We start from the raw sequence: 23,390 nt of genomic DNA, 5'->3' as shown, positions 1-23,390 counted from the left end.
TTTGAACTTCAATAAGTCCAAGTACAGGTCCAGACTTACGGATGATCATCTTCAAGACATACTGAGGGTCGCAACTGCTTCCTCCCTCAGGCCAAATCTGGCTCGGCTATGCGAGAGGAAACGCTGCCAGGTCTCTAGCAGCAAGGAGTAGGCAAGAGAAGCCATGTTCAGAAGAACAGTTCCTTTTCTACAGTGTTCCATTCATGTTCAGAAGAAGGTTATAGAACTGTTAATACAGACATTTCAATCTAAATACAGCAGATATAGAAGACTGAAAGAAACACACAAGTTCACTGACTAAAAATATCTTATTATTGTTTTATTTATGTATTACAGATTGATTTATTTTCTTATTAATTCTTAATTTGTTTATTTATTTTTCATATTTTGTGTTAAAAAATAAAAATAAAGAGATTTGAGAAGATTGGAATTTTTTAACCATGCCTTTCTTGTGGAAAACCTAATGTGGCCCAGCCTCACCCAGACTCTGCCTGCAGCGGCCCCCAGCTAAATTGAGTTTGAGACCCCTGTCCTACACCATAAATCAGTAAGAGAGGGTACGACCTCTCTCATGGCCCCAAGTGGTGTGTGCATGCCAGAGCACTCTGGAAGGCACACAGAGTCTTTACAGACTACTAAGGATCGAACCTCTATCATCATCCAATCGATTATAAAACTAAGCATGTATGAGTAAATATTTTTAAGCATATCCCATATGGAAAAGACTAAAAACTTATATGATGAAAGTCATACTCACGAAAGTGGCCACTTTCTCATTACTTTCATATATTGTTTTAGTAAGTATCGAAAACATACAAGTTTCATTATATAATTTTTCAAGGGATCTTATATCTGTTTTCACTCTTGTATGCTTTTCATACAAGTTTCACACAAGACAGATACAAACTTTATAAGATTTATATATCTTTTCCATATGGGAAATGACAATCAACAATATAAAGCTTACAGCTGGTTTTAATAACAACATTTATTTGTTTCTCAAATGAGAAAGAGCTATCGAGAAACACTCCTAAATCTTGAGTTCTTAACTTTTCCAGTGGGCCAAATTCAACATTATCTGCTAATGCTAAATAGGCTGCCGTTATTAACTAATGCTAATTGGATGTGAATTAGCATTATGCACTAATGCTAGCACTTACTTTATAACAATGTGAACGGCTAATGCTAACACTCTTTTCCCTAGCAATACAACATCTGAGCTGCTAATGCTGAGTAGGTCGCCATTAGCACCTACGTCTAATTAAAGGCAAATACGCATTAGAACCTAATGCTCATATCGTTTTCCTTTGCTTTATAACAATGTGAGCAGCTACTGCTAAATAGCATTAGCTAATAACAGCAGTCTAATTTAATGTAAGTTAGCCTCATTTGCATTATAACGATGTGAGGAGTTAATGCTAAGTATGCTGCCATTAGCAGCTAATTCTAATTAGGGGTGAATAATTATTACCAGCTAATGCTAATATCGTTTTCTCTTCCCTTTTAACAATGTGAGCAGCTAGTGCTGGGTAGGCTGGTGCTAGCAGCTAATACTAAAGCTAAAGCTAATTTGATGTGAATTAGCATTACATTAGTGAGGAGTTAATGCTAAGTAGACTTCCATTACAGGTAATGCTAATTTTAGGTATTTAGGAATTGGCAGCTAATGCTAATACCATATTTTCTTGCATTATAACAATGTGACCAGCTAATGCTAAGTAGGTTGCCGTTATTAGCTAATACTAATTTGAGGTGAATTAGCATTATCCGCTTATGCTAACAATGTTTTTTCTTACTTTTTAACAATATGAGTAGCTAATCTGAACATTTTTTTAAATTTAATTTTAACTTTTCCCCTGCGATGTGAAGAGGTAATGCTAAATAGCACGCCATTAGTGGCTAATTCTAATTTTAGATGAAAAAGCATTAAAAGCTAATGCTAATACCATATTTTCTTGATTTATATCAATATCAGTAGCTAATGCTAGGTATGTAGCCATCATTAGCTAATGCTAATTTAGGTGAATTAGCATCATCCGCTTATGCTAACAATGTGTTTTTTTACTTTTTAACAATACGCCATTAGTGGCCAATTCTAATGTTAGATGAGAAAGCATTAACAGCTAATGCTCATACTGTTTGCTTTGTAAGAATGACAGCAGCTAATGATACGAAGTCTACCGTTGTTAACTAATGTTAATTTGATGTGAATTAGCATTATCCGATAATGGTAACTCTTTTCCCCTGCATTACAACGACGTCAGGAGTTAATGCTAAGTAGGCTGCCATTAGGGGCTAACTCTAATTAGGGGTGAACAATTATTAGCAGCTAATGCTAATACCGTTTTCTCTTTCCTTATAACAACTTGAGCAGCTAATGCTAATTTGATGTGAATTAGCATTATATTAGTGAGCAGTTATTGCTAAGTAGGCTACCATTAGCAGCTAAAGCTAATTTGAGGTGAATAAGCATTAGTAGCTAACGCTAATACCCTTTTCTCTTGTGTTATAATGATGTGAAACGTTAATATTGTTCTCAAACAACAGAATGAGAATGAAATATTGATTCTAACAGGGCCCATAAACAGTATTAGCTTAGCAGCATTAGCTTATCAGAGTTTTCATCATGGTCACATAAATCCTTAGCAGAGCAAAGTGGCCTACTTAGCAATAGCTGCTCAAGTTGTAGAAAGCAAGGGAAAACAGTAATAGCATTAGCTGCTAAATGTGCACTTGAGAACAAATTTATTGTTAATTCAGCTGTGAATGTAGAGTTTGTCATTATTTAAGCTTCCATTTCCAAATGTTAGCTGCTCCTGTCTGCCTCTTTGTCACAAACACAGACTGAAATGATTCACAGCCTTGTTTCATCCTTCTGTCACTGTGGACATACAGCATGGGAAACATACACATGGCTGACACTTTATTAGGTACACTGGTATCTATCTCAGGTACACCTGTGACCTAAATGTTCCTGCAACCAGACTCCTTGGAGACCCCTACATAAATATCCATGAACTATCCAGCTAGACTAGTGTGTCTGTCCCTGAAAATATTCCTGCATGTGTGATTGTTCATGTCTCATCTGCAGGAAACAAACAGGAAGTGAGTGAAGGACACAGGAAATGTTTCCAGCTCTTCCTCCTCTATCAGACATTCTCTCCATACCTGAGAGTGTCCAGTCTCCAGCCTGGATCCTTCAGTCCAGCCGACAGCAGCTTCATTCCTGAGGGACCTGGATGATTGTAGCTCAGGTCCAGCTGTCTCAGATGGGAGGGGTTGGAGGTCAGAGCTGAGGCCAGAGAAGTACAGCCTTCCTCTGTGATCAGACAGCCTGACAGACTGCAGACACACAAAACAACAATCAATCTGTCAACAATCGTTTTCTCTTTGTCACAATAACATCTATCCATCCATACATCCATTCAATGTAACTTTATTTATAAGTGACAATACCCAACAGACAACAACAGTCATCTGAAGCTGTTTAACAGTGTAAGGTAACCGCCTCCACTGTGAGCAGCACTTGGTGATGGTGGGAAGAAGAACTCCCTTTGACACAAAGATCCTCCCAGTGAAAACAGGCTCCAGGAGGAGCATCTACCATGACTGGTTGCAGGGTGAGGGGAAAGAGAAGAACATGAACATCAAGAATGCAGCGAGTGGTAAAATAATAATAATAATAATAATGGATTGGATTTATATAGCGCTTTTCAAGGCACCCAAAGCGCTTTACAATGCCACTATTCAGTCACTCTCACATTCATACACTGGTGGAGGCAGCTACGGTTGTAGCCACAGCTGCCCTGGGGCAGACTGACAGAAGCGAGGCTGCCATATCGCGCCATCGGCCCCTCTGGCCAACACCAGTAGGCAAGTAGGGTAAAGCCCAAGGACACAACGACCAGGACAGAGAGCCCAGGGATCGAACCGGTGACCTTCCGGTTACAGATGCGATTCCCAACCCCCTGAGCCACGGTCGCCCTAAATAAAGATTTGACCTCAGTGTGCTCAGTGTTCCTGTCTATTCCTAACATATTCCTAACACGATAGCTGCACTTTAGAGCTCTAAAACTGGAACTGACACATAAAAATACTGAGAACACAGACTAGCAGCCACTGCATGGCCTCGAGTACGTATGTGGTGCGTTCAAAGAGCATCAGCATAGACATGGTGGGTTCAACAATATAGGACATAACAATTTCTATGGCGAAAATACTATCAATGAATGAGCCATAACATTTTAGCCATGTAAACATGTTATCAGTGGGCTTTCCAACAACTTGCATTGATCATTAAAGGATAAAATACGTGAGTCGAGGTCACTACGAGCCATGCGAGGGTCAAACATGGCAGAGAACCTTCCAGCAGCATCTTGGTTTATAATCCGCCTTTGGATCATCAGTTTAGGAGATGAAGGATCCAAGTAAAATAACAAGTTAAAAAATATGCAGCTATGGTCACTCACATGGACATCCTCCACACATACATCATGTATATTTAAACCCAGGGAGAAAACAAGATCCAGTGTGTGACCCTTTGTATGTGTGGGGCCAGAAACATGCTGCCTAAAGTTAAAAGACTCAGTGACAGTGATGAGCTCAGCAGCAGTGTTACAGGATGCTTCATCAATATGACGGCTCAAATCTCCCAACCTTCTCCAATGAAATGATGGATGTCAGAAGGTCATTAAATTCAGTTAGAAAGACCCCATCAGGTAGAATAAAATACAATAACTGGTTTTTAGAGAACTGACCATCATCTGTGACTCAAATGCAGAAAAGGAGTCCGAGGTCATCAGACTGCATGTGAATCTGTCCTGGTAAACAACAGCGAGTCCTCCACCACGTCCTAAAAGACGCGGAGTTCAGATGACGGAGCAGCCAGCCGGGCAGATTTCATTCAAGTGGACATAATCAATGTTCCCTCTAAGCTGCTCACGGGCGCAATCCGCTGACACGCTCTCTGCACACAGAGTATCTGCATTGCGCACAAAAAGATATCTAACAGGCTGTGAAGCTCCTGAACTCTCTGCCCCCCTCTCACGGACAATAACCATATCCAACTTCTTAATAGCAATGAACTGGTCTGCATTGGTGCATCATATCTTTATTCTCTTCCCCCTCCTGCCCCCCCCCCTCCTTCTTAAATAGATAACTATCATATCTGATATCATATCTCACAGTACAATAATATTGAATGGGTTGCATTGTTGTACTTTGTCATGTTTCTCAGGTCTTTGTCTGATTTTCTACGAACATTACTTGTCATGTTCTCATGTTGTTGCTAAGGATTGTCTTATTGCATTGGAGTCACACTGGGTTAAATATGTACACTTGGGTTTTAAGGGGTATTTATTATTTTCTTCTTTTTTTGGGGGGTTGTATGGAAGCCCAAACGCAATTTCATTGTTCTTGACAATGACAATAAATAAATAAATACTAAATACTAAATACTAAATACTAACCTGAATTGAAATTAAAATAAATACGTTAACAATTCTGCTTTGCAGTGTTAGTCAGTGACTGGCTGCTCCAGTATTTAGAACGATGCCGCCTTATCCCATAGTCCAGCCAATGATTCACATTCGTATATACGCAGCTAATCAACGTCGCTGACGGGCTATGACAGCGTCCTCATGTGCCGACACCGGTGTTTTGGTTGATGTAGAGTGAAGCCACGTTAATGACAACGTGATCCAGTGATCCAAGGGACCGCTCAGGGAGTTTGTGTGTTCGCTCAGACACATGAAACATTAGAGGGAACATTGGACATAATTCTTATTTTGCTGCCACGTCTCAGTCAGACACATGAAATCTAGAGACTCTTTAATAAAGAGATTGCTTAGAATAAATGATTTGTTTGTTATGGAGCGAACGTTAAGCGGGGCCAACCGAGTTGATGACGGTCGATCTGCAAAATCAACAGCTGACTGCAGCGGCACTTGAAATAAAGACAATGCAGACCTGTGGACCTGCTGGGCAGGGCAGCGACTCCAGAGCTGGGGGAAGCAATGATCGATGAGCAGACATAGCTGTTATCAATAAAAACAGTGAACGTTTGACGGACACACCGTGAGAAAAACTGCTTCTGAGCCACAGAGCCCAGGTCCCAGTCACCGGCGTAACATATTAACTAAATGTCAGGAGAGGAAGTGGACGCAGGCACCAGGATTCTCCCCACAGCCAAGAAGCTAGCCTCTGGTAGCTTCTCAGTTTCACCTGGACGTCGGCCCTCGTTCCCCTTTTCCATCTCTTGAGGGTGAAAGTCCTGCGGGTTGTGAAGAGTAGCACACCAGGGGAGGAAGAGTTTTTCTGTTCAGCTGTTACAGTAGCTCTCCACTGAATCTTTGATGTTAAACCCTTTAAGACCTACCATAGAACCAAGTCTGCCAGAGCTTATCTTTAGATTTTTACATGCTGTAGTGCAGACCTTCCCAAACTGTGGTGCCCGCCCCCTAGGGGGGGCGCAGAGCCATGGCAGGGGGGGCGCGGTATGAAAAGGGAGGGGAACAAAACGCTTGAACAGTGCTAGCACGGCGCCCACAGAAACGCAAAGCAGGAGATGAAGCATCGCTGAATATGTTTCCAAACCAACTTCATTCTAAGCCAAAGACTAGAAAATATGGTGAAGCAAATCTGCCCTTTGGCTTCACCTGCACAGGTGCTGAGGTAGGTCCCTGCGTCGGGAGCAGCGCTGGGCTCTTCCAATCATGGACAAACAGGATCCCACATTCTTAATTTTTAGTTCACAAACACTTGTTGTAGTGACTAACTACTCCTGACATTTTGGAGATGTTTGCTCTTTATAGAGTAAAGTTACAGCGGGATACAAATAACATCAGGCTGATCCTGCCACGATTTGTTCCCTCGATTCAAATCACAGACAAACAGGATCCCACAGCTGTTTATGTTTTTGAACCCATTTTGCACAGAGAGGCATTTTTTGAAAATGTATTGACAGCAATGTTGATTAGTATTACAGAAGAAGAAAAAACAACTACCCGTGACGCCTTTGTAAATGGAGGGACAGTAACTGCGTGTGAAACCTGCAGATACTCAGAGTAACAGTATTTTGTCTCTGTCTGCCATTCTGCAATTCATCTCACATAAACAATAACGTGACGTGAAAAAAGGCGCAACCTTTGACGTTGCCAGATGAACTCTGTATTCCTCGTCCGCAAAAAAGGAGTTTTAAAAAAATCTCAGTTTTTGGTGATTTGAAACACTGTTTGGATGAAACAGCTGCGTTTTCAAAAATACCAGTGTAGGTGCGGACGTAGCGTAAAAGATTTAGTAGTTTCTTTTCTTACTACCTGTAATTTATTGCAGATTACTTGTATTTGCTTAATTGTTTACTAAATGTTTGAGGTGTGAAATAAACCGCAATGGAGCAAAATATGGGCGTGTGTGGTTGGAGGATGTGTTAGTGCGTGTGTGTGCTGTTCACGCGCCGGGGGGGAGGCGAACGTTTTTCGTGTAAAACAAAGGGGGGCCCAGCAAAAAAAGTTTGGGAACCACTGCTGTAGTGCCATTTTGGGGAGCAGTTCAAGTTGCTATACATCAATACAACCGTTATAGCCCAAATTTTAATAATATGTATGCATTCAGTCCATAGTAACTACATATACATATATACATATACAGCAAAAAGTGCAATAAACTAGAACAAATTGAAAATTGTTTTGTTTTGTATTTTTACATATATTTGTAGTTAGAGAAATTTAAGAGGTTTATCCCTCAAAACGGAAGAACTAAAAAAGTTGCACAAAATAGTTTCCAACCACAGGAAATGTAATTTGAGTGTATCCATAGTTGTATTTTTGAGATACACCAAATTGTATATACTGCATGAAAAACTAAAATAAATACTACCATGTGAATTTGCAAGAAAAACTTCAGTGCATCAAAATAAACTATTTCCAACTGTGTAATTTGAGTTCTAAGCCTCCCAGAAACTATACTGAAAGGGTAAACTCAAACATGACTTTTAAAAACACCAGTGTAGGCTTCAAGGTAAAAAAAACAAACAAACAAACAACTAGAATTTTCGCAAAAACGACGTCACTTCAGGTTTCGGGCAGGTAATGGCGGACATACGATAGTTTGGGCTGACATCTATTCCAACGTAGGAAGTGCTATGAACATCTGATCGGATTGGCAAAGCGTGTTTCTGGAATATTACTTTTTTGTTGCTGCAAGTGCTTTTCATGCAACTTTTGCAAAGCTATGTGTGGAAGGAAACGGTGACCTAGGATAAGCTGGATACATAAGATGTAAGTACAACTCCGGTTTCACATGCAAAAATAAAAATTATTGCACTAGCTTGTGTGGTTGCCGATCTACAGGCATTTAAAAATAGTTACGCAAAACTGAGCGTTCCCACTCTGACCGGCCTTAAAGGGTTAACAGTATCTCCCAATCATAATTTAAAGCAGCAGAAATTAAGTCAGAACTCAAAAGAGCAAAAATGACATTACAAAAAATGATTGACGACAGTGAAAAACTACATTGTTGCCTCCAGCAAGCTGCAGCCGCGGCAAAGCCAAACACAGGCGGCATCTTGTTTGACAGAAGAACGTAGCACACAGCAGCTACAAGCATAGAGTGCACCACTATTGTTCAAATGGAAGAAATAGAAAACACTCAATAAATCCTTCCACAGCTGAAACTAATGTAGACAATGTCAGGGGAGGAAGTCAAACTGAACTTATGACACCAAGCACGATAACTACCAAAATAATGCAGGAAAAGTAAACTAAGAAACCCTAAAGCAACTAAACAGAGCAGCTAGCAATAAACAAGAAGTGTAAACTATAAAAACATAGAAGCTAAATGCTAACATGGCTAACACTAGCATCACTGTATGTAGCCCGACTCTTCTCACAGCAACATACAACTGTCATGGCTAGACATCTCACTGATTGGCTCATGTTAGCTTGTGAAAATATAACGTCCCAGCAGTACTAGCTGTTTTATATACTGTTTAAAATAAGCGAAATGTGCTTATAATGTGTAAATAAAGGCTGAAGCAGCTAGCACTGTTAGCATCAGCACCAAGCCCTGTTACATTTGTACACTGTTAGAGCAATGGCTCCAATCTACAGCCTTTAAAATAATGATTAAAATGCTGTGATTGCAGCCATTCCCCAACTCTCTGTGAATGGTTCTCATGGCTATTGATCAGTGGGCTTTGATCAGTGGGCTTTGATCAGTGGGCTTTGATCAATGGTCATGAGAATTTGCATAATTATGATTAAGGAACTGACCTCCCAGCCCATTGTTCCTTCAGTGGGCTGGTTTCAGTCATTATGCAAATGTACTGTTTATAAGATTGAAACCTGCAGTCAGCCGAGATTGAAGAAGTCACCTGGATGATGATGAAACATTTCTCCCACAAAACGCTACGTCCAGATGAACAGAATCAACTTTTGGAGATTTACTTACCTGGATGATTATTGGTTATTGGTAACTTTATTGTCCCTAATGGGAAATTGATTTGCAGTATGTCCGTACAAACAAACAAACAGGCAACCAACACATCACATACACACTCCAAAATAATATAATATAATATAAGCCTGAGAAAACAACCTAGATTTTTCATCAAAAAAGTACAATGTGCAATGGCAACAACACATATGGTTCAGTGTTATTAACTATGATAATAGCAGTAGGTACAAAAGACAATCTATGTCTCTTTGTCTTCACTGCAGGCACTTTATAACGACGACCTGATGGAAGCAGTTGAAAATCATTAAAGAGAGGATGATCTGAACACAACATGACAGAGGTCGCCTTCCTCAGCACCTGCCTGTTATAAAAGTCCACAAGCTGGACCTGAGACCTCCCTGAAATCTTACCAGCCACTTTAACCAGGTTGTTAAGTCTGGTCTTATTATTCAGAGACATATTACCGTACCAAGCAATGATACAGAAAGTTAAAACAGATTCAATAAAACTTTTATAAAAAACGAGTCATCATTGCAGATGAAACATTGAAACCTCTCAACCTCCTTAAAAAGTCTTTGTTGAACCTTTTTCACTGTAGCAGCAAGATGTGACTCAAAGCACAGAGCTTTATCAAGAACAACCCCCAAATACTTATAACTGTCCACCAGTTCAATGGCTGCACATTTACCACTGTTAGCGCAGGATGAGGGGATGTCTCCCTGAAGTCAATAACCATGTCCTTGGTTTTCAAGGTGCTGATCATTAAGAAGGACTGATCACACCACGAAACAAACTCATCCACAACAGGCCCATGGGAATCCTCTTCACCATGAAGGAGGCTTACAATGACTGTGTCATCTGCGTATTTAATGAAATGCCTGTTGGCCTGTGTACTGCGACAGTCATTAGTGTACAAAATATACAGTAGAGGAGAGAGACAACAACCTTGCGGTGAGCCAGTGGAAGAGTTCAGCTGTTTGGAAAAACAGCCGTTCACTCTCACACACTGAGATCTGTCAGTTAAAAAGTTTAAAACCCAACCAACGAGATTAAGATCAAGTGTAAACTGGTTAAGAAGTTTATCAGCTAAAAGATGTGGCTGGATAGTATTAAAAGCTGAAGAAAAATCAATAAATAAGAGCTGAGCATGAGCTTTGGCGCCATCAAGATGGCGATAAAGGAAGTTCAACAGAGTGACCACTGCATCATCAACACGTCTACAAGGCCTGTATGCAAATTGTAGAGGGTCTATAAGCTTCTCTACTTGCTAACTGAGAGTCTGAACTAAAACCAGGAAGACTTATCTTATTACAGTCACTGTAACAGTGACCAGTCATGTGTTTCATGCCTGCCCAGGCCACCCTTAAGTTATTGCTACCCATCTCCGCCTCTACCTTATCCTTGTATTTTACTTTGGCTTTTTAAATTTCTGATCTGATCTCCTTCCTAATTTCTCTAACTTTCAAGATATTCCCTTCAATAAAAGCTTTTTTCCTTTCATGAATCAGCCTCATAAGACCTTTTGAAGACCATGGTTTGTTATTAGGAAAAAAATGGAGATGGTGTCAGTCGCATTCTTAGGATTCGCTTTAGGGTGGATGTAAACAATGGTGACGTTGATCTGTGGGAATTCCCTCGGCAGATAAAACGGCCTCAAAGACACAGAGAGGAGCTCAATGTCAGGCAGACACACTTGTCTACGAACGGTCACATTTTTACACCATTTCTGATTTATATACAAACACACTCCTCCTTGAGATTTCTGGGTAGCTCCGGGGTCTCGATCCAAACGTATGGGAAACCCGAAGCCATTTAGTTCCAGAGAACAATCAGGGTCAGAGTCCTTGAGCCAAGTCTCTGTGAATGCCATTAGACATGTATCCCTGTAGTCACGTAAGTGTGCAACATTCAAATGCAGTTCATCCAATTGACTCCTCAGAGACTGCACATTAGCCAGGATTATTGATGGTAAAGGAATGACTCCAAACAACCGTCAGGATTGCCAATAAAATCATGCGAAATAAAAAACCCATCTTCGTTAAAAGAAGTTCCACAAAACACAAGCCGATGCTATAGAATTTCCTCAGGCAAAAAAATATATATATAAAGGAATAAAAGAATGAAATAAAATAAGTTAAAACACTGACAGAGAGAGACAACCTGCTGCTCGCCACAAGAGCAGCGCCCCTCTTTCTAGTCTAGTCTAGACTGAGAATGCATCAAGACCACTCACTCACCCTTCCCTCCTGCCTCTCAGCTGCTGAAACTCACAGTTTGTTACCACGGAAGAGTCACTCCTTCATCTGAGATGAAGCCTGATAGTCTGACTGATGCAATATAACATTCAGTCTACACTTTGTTTTTGTGCAAAGATGATAAAGAGGAAATACTAATAACATAAACAAAAATAAATGTCCAATTTAGAAATCTTATTCTTTTTTGCTCTATAAAATAGTTGTTTTTATTTTTCAGTCACTCATCGTAGCAGTAGGATTTACATGAAAATAAAAACAAATTAAGTTTGAGAGAAAAAGTACATTTTTGGCACTCTCTGGGCAACTGACTCAGAGACTCAAATGACTTAAAAAACCCGATTCATTTTGGTGAGTGACTCATTTAAACTCGATTCGGTAAAAAGAATCAAATTTACCATCACTAATACAAATCCCTTTGGAGAAAACAGCTTTAAAACATGTATTGTTAAATTCCAGATGTTTCTTTGCAAGGAAAACTCAGACACTGAAACAATACCACCAGTAACCTCCTACATATGGAAATGTGGTGTCATTAAAGACATAATAATTTCATTAATACCCAATATCCAGCAAAATATGTAATTTGAACATTTTGTTCCTAACGAAATCAAATGTATATATTGTAGAAGATTAGCCAAATTTATGTAAAATGGCCAGTACATGAATTAAAAATAAAAAATAAACAAAATCGTATGACTGTGACAAATTTTACACAGTAATTCAGTCTAATAATCCACTCAAATATAAATATAAGTTTAGCTAAAAGCTCTATAGATAAGTCAATCAATAATATAATTCACATTTTAAATGATCATATGTGTTAACGTTTGAATCCTGACCTGAGAGTTTCCACTGCACACTGTGAACTCTTTAGTCCAGCAGACAGAAGCTTCACTCCTGAATCCTGCAGGTCAGAGTTACTCAGGTCCAGCTCTCTCAGACTGGAGGACTGGGAGCTGAGGACTGAGCACAGAGCTTCACAGCTTCTCTCTGACAGGTTACAGCCACCCAGTCTGAAAAACAAAAGATAATCTATAATACTTATGTAAAGTTTGTTATTATATTACATGCCATCTTTTTATTTTTGATGAAACCTTAACATACTAAGATACAACATCATATGGATGAACTTGAATAAAATGTTTTTTTTTAATTATATCTTTATTTGGATTGGACAAGTGATCAGTAAACAAAGTGATCAGTGGGTGCATATTAACCTCCACTAGCTATTACTAGGAGAGTTGCTCGCATGCTCTCCCGAAGGAGATATATAGAACACATTACATGGAACTATAAACACAAACTGGGAGGGGTGCCCATGCTGCAATCATTGTGAACAAATAAGTAAATAAACAAGCAATAGTAATAGAAGTAAATGTAAAAAAAATCAAACAAAAAAACAACCAAGTAATAGTGAGATCAAGTGAAGTCAGCCCTCGTGGGGGTGATGAATTGGATCCAATTGTTCCAACTTTGGTAGATTTTGGCTTTTTGATTTCTTAACAGATATGTAAGTTTTTCCATCCTAAATATCTCTAAAATGATCCCAAACCAGTCGTCTAGGGTAGGCTGGGCTGGGCTTAACCATCTTCTAGTAATTGTTTTTTTACTTGCCACCAAGAGTAATTGCACCAACTTAATCTCACTCCTACATTCCAGAAAGGGGACCAAACCCATGTATAAAACCTTAAAATCTAAAGGTATTTGAACGTTAAAGACTGCACTTAAGGAGACCTGAACGTTTTTTAACTTGGGACAGTCCCAAAAGACATGAAAATGGTTAGTAACAGTCGAGCCGCATTGTCTCCAGCATTGCATATAAGCCCCTTTGTACCTCTCCTGATATGGAGTCTTGAAGTACCTAATAATATTCTTCCAGCCATGTTCCTTCCAGCTCATAGAACTGGACGTGGACCACTGGCAGTACAAAACATTTTCCCACTCCCCCACAGAAATAGCAATCCCTGATTCCCTTTCCCATTTATCCTTAGTGTATAAAGTGTTATCCTTGCTGGCACTAGAGAGGGCTTTGTATAGTTTAGAAATAGATTTAGTAGGGGTCATGGTTGTGGCATTTTTCAGGATGAGGAAAAAATGCGACTCAGCATCATTGAAGTTGGCATTCATGATCATTAAATGATCTCAGCTGTAAGTTTCTATGAAAGTTGTATTTTGTCAGGTTGTCCTGTAAGGTCTCAAATCTGAGCACAATATTTCTATGAGTAAGAGAGAGGAATGTTGTAAGGCCACAGGATATCCATGCTTTAAAAGTTACCTGGGAGCTGAGACTCATGAAGGGGACCAGATTCCATCTGTGCAGATCAGCTTTTATACTTGCAGATATTGGCTCGTAGTTTGCCTGAAAGAGCCCCGAGAGGTCCGCAGTCAAATATATTCCCAGGTACTTATTTTTCTTGTTATCCCTACGTAAAGCTACAGAAGCTGTATAATTTAAAGTCATCACCTGTGTTTTTGAAATATTGACCTTATAACCAGATAACTTCCCCAAATCACTTAAAGTAGACATCAAATCACTAAAAGACCTCTCTGGCTCCTCCAGGCAGACCAGTACATCATCGGCGAACATTACCACTTTATGTTCAACTCCTGACAATGCAACACCCCTAATGTTATGATTTTGTCTAATCGTTTGGCCAAATGTTTCTATGAATAAATCAGAGAAGTGGCGAGATTGCACAACCCTGCCTACAGCCACGTTCCAGAGCAAAGGGCTTGGAGAGATCACCATTCACCTTAATACGGGCTGAGGGTCGAGCAAACAGACCTTGGATTACTCTAATAAACTTGTCGTGAAAGCCAAACTTCCCCAGAACCTTATACAGAAATACCCATCTGACCGAGTCGAAGGCTTTCTCAGTGTCCAAGCTTCCTATCATTGATTGAGTTTTGTTCTTTTGTATTTGAGCAGAGATGTGTAATATTCTCCTAATGTTGTCAGTTGTTTGTCTATAGTGAATGAAACCAGTCTGATCTAAATCGATGAGGTCAGGTAAAAACTTCTCCAGTCTACGAGCAAGAATAGAAGTAAATAGTTTGTAATCCAAGTTAAGGACACTGATTGGTCGATAGTTTCCACATTCTCGTTTATCTTTCCCCTCTTTTGGGATAATTGAAATAGTTGCCTCCCTCCAGGAGGGTGGGATTTCTCCCTCCTGTAGGATGTAGTTAAATGACTTCAGCAATGTGGGGACTAGATCTGCCCTCAGGGTGCGATACCACTGAGAACTGAACCCGTCCGGCCCAACTGCCTTACCTGGTTTTAATCTGGAAAGAGCTGCATTAATTTCTTCCACTAAAATGGGATGTGTTAGAAGCTCATTTTTGAGAGACGGGAGTGAAGGTAATTCTAGAGAGCTAAGAAAGGCATCAGTACAATTCTCCTCCGTAGCATTGGGCTGTGAGTACAGCTCCCTAAAGAAGGTCTCAAAACATTTCTGAATGTCTTCTAATTTTGATTCCAGAATATTAGTCTTGGGGTCCTTGATTTGGTATATCGTACTTTCCTGTAGTTGTTTGCGTAATTTATTTGCCAGATATTTTGCAGATTTCCCTCCTGTCTCATAGTATTTTTGCCTCAAAACAATTAAGTTATTTTGGGCCTCCTGGGTGTAAATATCATTAATTTCATCCTGTATTTTCATGATATCCTGCTTCACAGTAGGATTTGCGGTGTTTATGTCTTCCTATTCTTTCAACTTTAAATTTGCCTGTAGTTCTGCTAATTTTTGCCCTTTGATTCTCTTTAAGTGGGAGGCGATAGAAATTAATTTACCTCTCATTACTGCTTTGAGCATATCCCAAAGACTAGCTGGAGATACCTCTCCTGTGTCATTAACATCTAGAAATTCTTTAATGTCTACCTTTAATTTGGAAACTATGGCAGGATCATTAAGGTGCGATAACAATTTCCACAGTGTGGTACATTTTTTCCTAGCCACCTGCAAAGATAGAGAGATAGGACTGTGGTCAGATAGATCTCTTGTTAATATGTCACAGTCTTTGACCCTAAACCTATCAACTTTAAACATAAAAAAGTAGTTCAGCCTTGCATACACTTTAAAGGAACCAGAGTAATGAGTGAAATTTCTGGTAGATGCGTAGCGGTCCCTCCATACATCTATTATCCCCATCTCTACCATATAGGAATTGACTTTTCTAGTAAGTGCTGTTACCTGGTTGGTTGGGGAGGAGGAGTCTAGTTTAGGGTCAAGTCTAAAGTTAAAATCCCCCCACAGACAACTATCCCCTGAGAATCCACCAATAAATCAAACCTATTCCTATAGAATAGCCAATCGCTCCCAGGGGGAGCATAAACATTTAAAATTGTGATTTCAGACCCCTCTATCCATTCTGTTATTCTAACCAATCTGCCTTCCTCGTCACAGAGTTCTTAGATATGTTCATAGTTAAGTGTACCAGAGATAAGTGTAGCCACACCCCTCTTGTGTTTGGACTTAACAGAAGAGGAGAATACATATTTAAAACCCTTTCTTTTCAATCTCAAGTGATCTACTTGGTTCATGTGTGTCTCCTGAAGTAATGCAATCTGGGCCTTCTCCTTCCTTAGTTTGGACAGTATCTTATTCATCTTAATCACGTTCAGAACCCCGTTAACATTAAAAGAGATTACTTTCACTGACTCACTTCCCATAAAGATATATTAAGTTACCACAGCGCATAAACTCAATAGCAGCAGGCAACCCCCTCTTAAAACAGTAACAAGTGAAAAAAGTTAGGAATGAACTGAAAACATTTGAACATAACTGGAGCTTGAAAGCTCCTAAGCTGGCTTCTGACAGTGGAGCACTTCCACTGACACCCTCACAACTTGAAGGGAAACCCCTTATTACTCCCTGAGTTAGGGGGCTTTCCACTGCGACGTCACTCACAGCACGAGAAGCCCCACCCATTTTAGCTCGACAGTAACCATATTTCACCATGTTGTCCATAGCTAATACATAACATTAAATTCGTTCTCTTCACGTCTGTATACTTGCAGCTTCTCTCTATATCCCGCAGCTCCTCGGATCTGACGCGGACGCCGACCACCAACTCCCCGCCACAGCGGGCATCTTTGTAGTTTTTCTCTGGGGGTTGCCGGTGGTGTAATCACCTTTACCGGCAGGCCCCGACTCGCCAGGTCAGCCGTTGCCTCCTCCACCGTGTTGTAGGTTTTCACTCCTTCTTCGAAAAAAACCTTAAGGCGCGCTGAGTAGAGGGTCCTAAACCGTACATTCTTCTCTTTTAGGACCTTTCGTGCCTCTGCATACTCCTTCCTCATAGCCATGATCTCAGGGGGGTAATCGTGGTCGAGGTTGATCTTGCTGGAATTCAGCATAAAACCTTTCTTTTGCCAAGCGAGCCTCAGCACTTCTTCTTTAACCGTGAAGCACAGGAATTTTACCAGGATTGATCTGGGTTGGGAGCCGTCCGGAGGGAGTAATGATAACACTCTGTGTGCTCTCTGAATTTGTAACGGTGTTGATGGTGGGATGGCGAGATTCTCCCGGAGTAGCTTCTCCACAAAGTGGGCCATAGATGGAGCTCCCGATTCTTCTCCCTCCGGCACCCTGTACAGTCTGAGCGACTCCCTCCTCGAGTAAGCCTCCAGTGATGTTAGTTTTGTTTGAAACTTTTCCTGCATGCTTTCTTCCATTTGCGCAACATCTCTAAAGTTAGAAATATCCTGTCTCAGAGTGACGCTGAAAAACTAGTTCATGCATTTATTACTTCCAGGCTGGACTATTGTAATTCGTTATTATCAGGATGTCCAAAAAACTCCCTGAAAAGCCTTCAGTTAATCCAAAATGCTGCAGCAAGAGTCCTGACAGGGACTAAAAAGAGAGAGCAGATTTCTCCTGTATTGGCTTCCCTTCATTGGCTTCCTGTTAAATCCAGAATTGAATTCAAAATCCTGCTCCTCACATACAAGATCTTAAATAATCAGGCCCAATCTTATCTTAATGACCTTGTAGTACCATATCACCCCATTAGAGCACTTCGCTCTCACACTGCAGGCCTACTTGTTGTTCCTAGAGTATTTGAAAGTAGAATGGGAGGCAGAGCCTTCAGTTTTCAGGCCCCTCTTCTGTGGAACCAGCTTCCAGTTTGGATTCAGGAGACAGACACTATCTCTACTTTTAAGATTAATCTCATATTTCCATTAAAAGTGTTGAATTTGACTGTTTGATGTTCTTTATGATCTCTGGCACCAGTTCATCTGTAGGCTGAGCTCAATCCATCCATTTAGTGAAATTATGTTTAAAGGTCTCCTTGTTTTCTGAGCGTGCACAGATCCTGAAGCAGAAAGCCTGGGTTAATAGAGAAATGATCATCACTGTGATGATGCTCATCATCTCTGACTGGGATTTGAGGTTTTGTCAAAGCAGCAAAGAAAGCCTGGCTATGTTGGACTGGGTGTGGAAGCAGCTCCCAGTTTGAGTTCAGGAGACAGACGCCCTCTCTACTTTGAAGATCAGCTTCAAACTTTCCTTTTTGCTAAAGCATATAGTTAGGGCTGGACCAGGTGACCCTGAATCCTCCCTTAGTTATGCTGCAATAGACGTAGGCTGCCGGGGATTCCCATGATGCATTGAGTTTTTCCTTTCCAGTCACCTTTCTCACTCACTATGTGTTAACAGACCTCTCTGCATTGAATCATATGTGTTATTAACCTCTGTCTCTCTTCCACACCATGTCTTTATCCTGTCTTCCTTCTCTCACTCCAACCAATCACAGCAAATGGCCCCGCCCCTCCCTGAGCCTGGTTCTGCCAGAGGTTTCTTTCTTTCTGTTAAAAGGGAGTTTTTCCTTCCCACTGTCGCCAAAGTGCTTGTTCATAGGGGGTCATATGATTGTTGGGTTTTTCTCTGTATCTATGAAGTGCCTTGAGGTGACTTTTGTTGTGATTTGGCGCTATATAAATAACATTGAATTGCATTGTTAGTATCTCAGACAAAATCTCGTCTGTGTTCTGGAGCTTATCTTTGTGTTCTGCAACCCTGGTTTCCACATCATTAAGCCGCGCATTGGCTTTATCCAACTCACCCCTTATTTCCACCAGTTGCGCTTTCGTGTCTTTTCGAAATTCTTTCACCTCTTTCCCAACGCCTCTCAGTTCTTTCAGTATCAGCGTCAAACTTGCTGGGTCAACCTCATCTTCTGTCCCAGAATCCTCGCGGCTAGGAGTGGGAGAGTGGCCTCGGCTAGCCCTATAGGGGCTAACGTTAGCCCCTTCTGTTAGCTGCACATTGCCATCTTCCACGTTTTCAAACGTTAACTTCTTAGCTATTTTGTTCTTTCTGGACATCATTTAAACCCCTTTTTCCTCTTTATGTGCACTTAGATAGTGTATTAATTTACTTGGGGCAGTTTTAATAAGTTTCAGTCAAGAGCTCTCGTACTAGGTGTCCATCCCCACGAGCGCCGGAACCGGAAGCCTTGAATAAAATGTTTAATTGGTTCATTTAAAAAAAACAAAATGTCAATTGATCTGACCTCAGAGTATTTAGTTTACAGTTTAAACTTTGTAGTCCAGCAGACAGAATCTTCACTCCTGAATCCTGCACATTTTTGATACTCAGGTCCAGCTCTGTCAGAGTAGAGGACTGAGAGCTGAGCATTGAGGACACAGCTTCACAGTTTTCCGCTAGAAGTTCACAGACGTTGAGTCTGAAAATGAAAACATGAACAAAGACTGATGTTAAAGTGTAATCAGGGTGCAATAACTAATCTTATATTTTAAGAATCCTTGTTGTTTTATGCTGAGCAGATGTGGTACGAAACAACAGTAAATTGATCAAGTTTACCTCTACTGTTTAAATTGCTGGATTTATTTTCTCAGTTAAAAACAAAACAAAACAAACAAACAAAAGAAAAAAGAATACAAATCGGTCAGACCTCAGAATATTCAGTTTGGCGTGTGGACTCTCCACTGCAGCAGACAGAAGCTTTACTGCTGAAGCCTTCAGGCTGTCGGTACTCAAGTCCAGCTCTCTCAGACTACAGGACTGGGAGCTGACCACTGACAACAAATCTGTACAGACTTTCTCTGACAGCTTACAGCTGCTCAGCCTGAAAAAAATAACAAGAACAACAAAACAATAATATTTATTATCAAATAAAATCTCTTTATATGTTGAATCTAAGTAATCAAATGTGTACAAATGAGTACACTACAATGCACAATTAAATAAAAAAATGTTCAAGAATTTAAGTGTAACAGAAGAAAAATATTTCAAATTAAACACAATTATTCCAATGTATGTAAATGGAAACCAGTGAAGACCAGGTTGATTTAGTGACAGTAGTTCAGTGTCTGCTGGCACAGGCCTGTGAGTACTGCAGTATTACACTTACTACAGTACTGCTGGTCACTTTATTAATTCTAATATGTGTGATTACTGTAAATGTAGTTATAAATAATGTATCACATCCTGGACTCTCATTTCATTTTCTGTCTAAAAGCTGCTTTGGCTCATTCCCCTTTAAAGCCCCACTCTCCCTAAAGGCCAACTTTATTTTGATTGGATGATTTCATAAAGCACGCTGAAAGGCAGTAGCCAGTTATCATGAGCTCCATCTCCTCAACCTTCTGGTTTAGAAATTATAAGAAACTGTATACCTCATAAAAACCCGTCTTGATCCATGCTCAATCATCCAGGTTAGTAAATCCCAAAAGTTGATTCTGTTCATCTGGACGTAGCGCTTTCAGTGGGAGAAACATTTCGTCACTCATCCAGGTGACTTCGTCAGTCTCAGCTGACTTCTGGTTTCCAACCCTATAAAAAGTACATTTGCATAATGACTGAAACCAGCCCACTGAAGGAACAATAAGGCTGGGAGGTCAGTTCCTTGACCATTAGGTTTGAGTCATTATGCAGATGTACTCTTTATAAGATTGGGGAAAGCTGCAGTCAGCTGAGCCTGAAGAAGTCGTCTTGATGAGTGACAAAATGTTTCTCCCGCTGAGAGCGCTACGTCCAGATGAACAGAATCAAACTTTGGGGGCTCATAAAATCATGATTAGAAATCTTCTCAGATGTATTTTTACATTTTAGATCCACAGAAACAAAGTTCACAGCAGGATGTCTCTGTTCAGTAATTATTATGCCCATTACCTGCAAACTGTGAGGTACGCAGGTAATGTCAGGTAAACACTAGCTGTCTGAAACTGTTCCTGTTAAATGTGTGTATAAAGGAAATAAGCTGAAATACAGAGACTGGGTGGATCTGTGCTTTGACTTTGACACCAAAAATTTCTTCCTGTTAAAAGGGAGTTTTTCCTTCCCACTGTCGCCAAAGTGTTTGCTCATAGGGGGTCATATGATTGTTGGGTTTTTCTCTGTATCTATTACTGTACGATCTACTGTACAATATAAAGCGCATTGAGGTGACTGTTGTGATTTGGCGCTATATAAATAAAATTGAATTGAATTGAATTACATCCCATTTCAGGTACCTAGAACCTGAACCTTCTCTGGAAACCTGGGACGCTGGCGGGTTTCTCTTGCTTACCTATCTGCTCATCCTCTTTCTTTCTGCTCGCATGATGATTTCCTGGTTGAGTTTGTAAAGACTTTTGCTCAGGACCTTCTTGCTGTGCGGCAACAGTGCTAACCACCGTCCGCTGTATGTTTTTCAGTCATTAAATCAAACCATGAAAGATCAGCTTGCTTCTCGTGATGAACCTGTCTGTTTTCGATTCCACACCAGGGTCTGCCCACTGGAAAGTTCAGGGATAAGGGTGGAGGATACTCACACAAACATAAAAACCCAGATTGCAACTCCAACTCTCTGTTCTAGTTAACCAGACCTTTCAGGCTCTTGTTCAATTAGAACCTCATGGAGTCTGAGTTAGCGAGACAGTTAAACATCCCTCTATGCCCCCTTAATCCGCCCATTCCCACTAAGTCATTAAATAACCGAGTGTCCCCTCACATAACTCAGCGCACAGAGCCTGTCACCCCTGGCAATCACAAGAAAACACTTACCTTTTTTGCTTTTCATGCACCTCACAAACCACTCATACTCGGGTTTCCTTGGCTAGAATTACATAACCCCCACTTAGACTGGTCAGGTCAGAGGGTAATCAGTTAGAGTCTGTTCTGTCATTCAAATTGCCTTGTTTCTGCCCGTCCACCGGAACCTGTGGAACCATCAACCAACACTGAGACTGTTTTAGATCTCTCCTCTGTCCCCACCAAATGTCATGATCTTCAGGAAGTATTTAGCAAAAGTAAAGCGCTTTCACTGCCACCTCACAAACCACAGGACAGCACCATAGAACTACTCTCTGGCTCCACCCGGCCTTCTAGCTGGCTGTATAACCTGCTTAGACCTGAGTGTGCGGCTATGGAAAAGTACATTAAGGAATCCCTCGGTGCAGGCATAATCCAACGATTGTCATCTCAAGTTGGAACTTCTTTTTTGTGGGGAAAAAGGATGGCTCTCTCTGGCCATGCATTTACTTCAGGGGCCTCAGTGATATTACCATCAAGAATAAGTACCTATTACCTCATTAGCTCTGCTTTCAGGCCATTTCACAGTGCCACTGGGTTTACAAAACCCCACATCCGCAACGCTTACCACTTTTTCCAGATCAATCAGGGAGACAAGTGGAAGACCGTTTTAAACATGCCATTGGGGGACTACGAGTATTTGGTCATGCCGCCTGGGTTAACTAATGCTCCCGCAATGTTTCAAGATTAGTTAACGATGTCCTCCGGGAATTCCTTGACAGGTTCGTATTGGTGTATCTGGATGATATCCTCATTTTTCCCAAAACCTGCGAGGAACATCAGTCTCATGTCCATGCTATTTTTCCAACGTTTGCTGGAGAATAAACCTTATGTCAAAGCAAAAAAGTGTGAATTCCATTCCTCATCAATAACTTTTTTCAGTTACATTTTGGCACGGGGGCAGGTGAAGACGGATCTGGCAAATGTGAAAGCTTTCACAGAGTGGCCTACCCCTTGTACCCATTGTAGATTCAAGAAGCATCTCCAATGGGTTTTGGGAATAGCAAATTTTTATAGACTGTTCATTTTCAACTATAGTCAGGTAGCTGCACCACTCAAGTCTCAGCATGCATCTGGTCCCCCAAAGCTGAAACTGCATTCACCAAACTTAAGTATCTGTTCACCACGGCACCTTTTTGGTTCACCCTGATCACAGTTATCATTGCAAAGGTGGACACATCAGAAATTGGAGAAGGGAGAGGTAAATGATGCCAAGTGAAAGAGAATGCTTTGGGGGGGGGGGGGGGGGGGGGGGTCATGCTGCTGTCATGGTCTGTGTGAGCGGCGGTGGTTTCCCACTAGACTCTGGTTTCTGCCTTTGGGTGAAGCCTGGTCAGCCTGTCCATTGTCCACACCTGACAGTAATCTACTAGGCTGAATATAACATCAGCACTCCCAATAACTCTGCTAACCTCCTAATCCTCGGATCATCTACTCACCCTTGCAGTTCAGTCACGTTTTCCTGGATGCTGGTCTTCTTGATTCACTCACAGCCACATTAATGCCTTTCGTCTCTTAGACTTACTGGACCACTTTGCCTGGATTCAAAGCTAACAAGTACTCACCCAGACCTCACCACCTGCCTTCCCCAAGTTGCTTTCCGACTGCTGACAAGTAAATGGTAAATGGACTGATTCTTATA

The 23,390-nt window shown here is 40.9% G+C and overlaps 2 protein-coding genes across 3 annotated transcripts in view; both read right to left on the bottom strand.

The window, feature by feature from the left end:
• The window catches only part of LOC309702206 (protein NLRC3-like), a 361,701-nt gene that overhangs the window by 244,353 nt on the left and 93,958 nt on the right, over positions 1–23,390 (bottom strand). The window lies entirely within an intron of this gene.
• On the bottom strand, positions 12,441–17,385 carry LOC309697059 (LINE-1 type transposase domain-containing protein 1; the record flags this gene model as incomplete). The annotated part of the gene is made up of 2 exons (XM_082518693.1): positions 12,441–12,721; positions 16,727–17,385. The coding sequence occupies 2 exons, from the start codon at positions 17,383–17,385 to the stop codon at positions 12,529–12,531; spliced, it is 852 nt and encodes a 283-aa protein (XP_082374819.1). The 3' UTR covers positions 12,441–12,528.

This window comes from Aulonocara stuartgranti, assembly GCF_965226115.1.
Source record: "Aulonocara stuartgranti genome assembly, chromosome: 3".
Taxonomy (NCBI): Eukaryota; Metazoa; Chordata; class Actinopteri; order Cichliformes; family Cichlidae; genus Aulonocara; species Aulonocara stuartgranti.
This window is presented reverse-complemented; position numbering and strand designations above follow the sequence as displayed.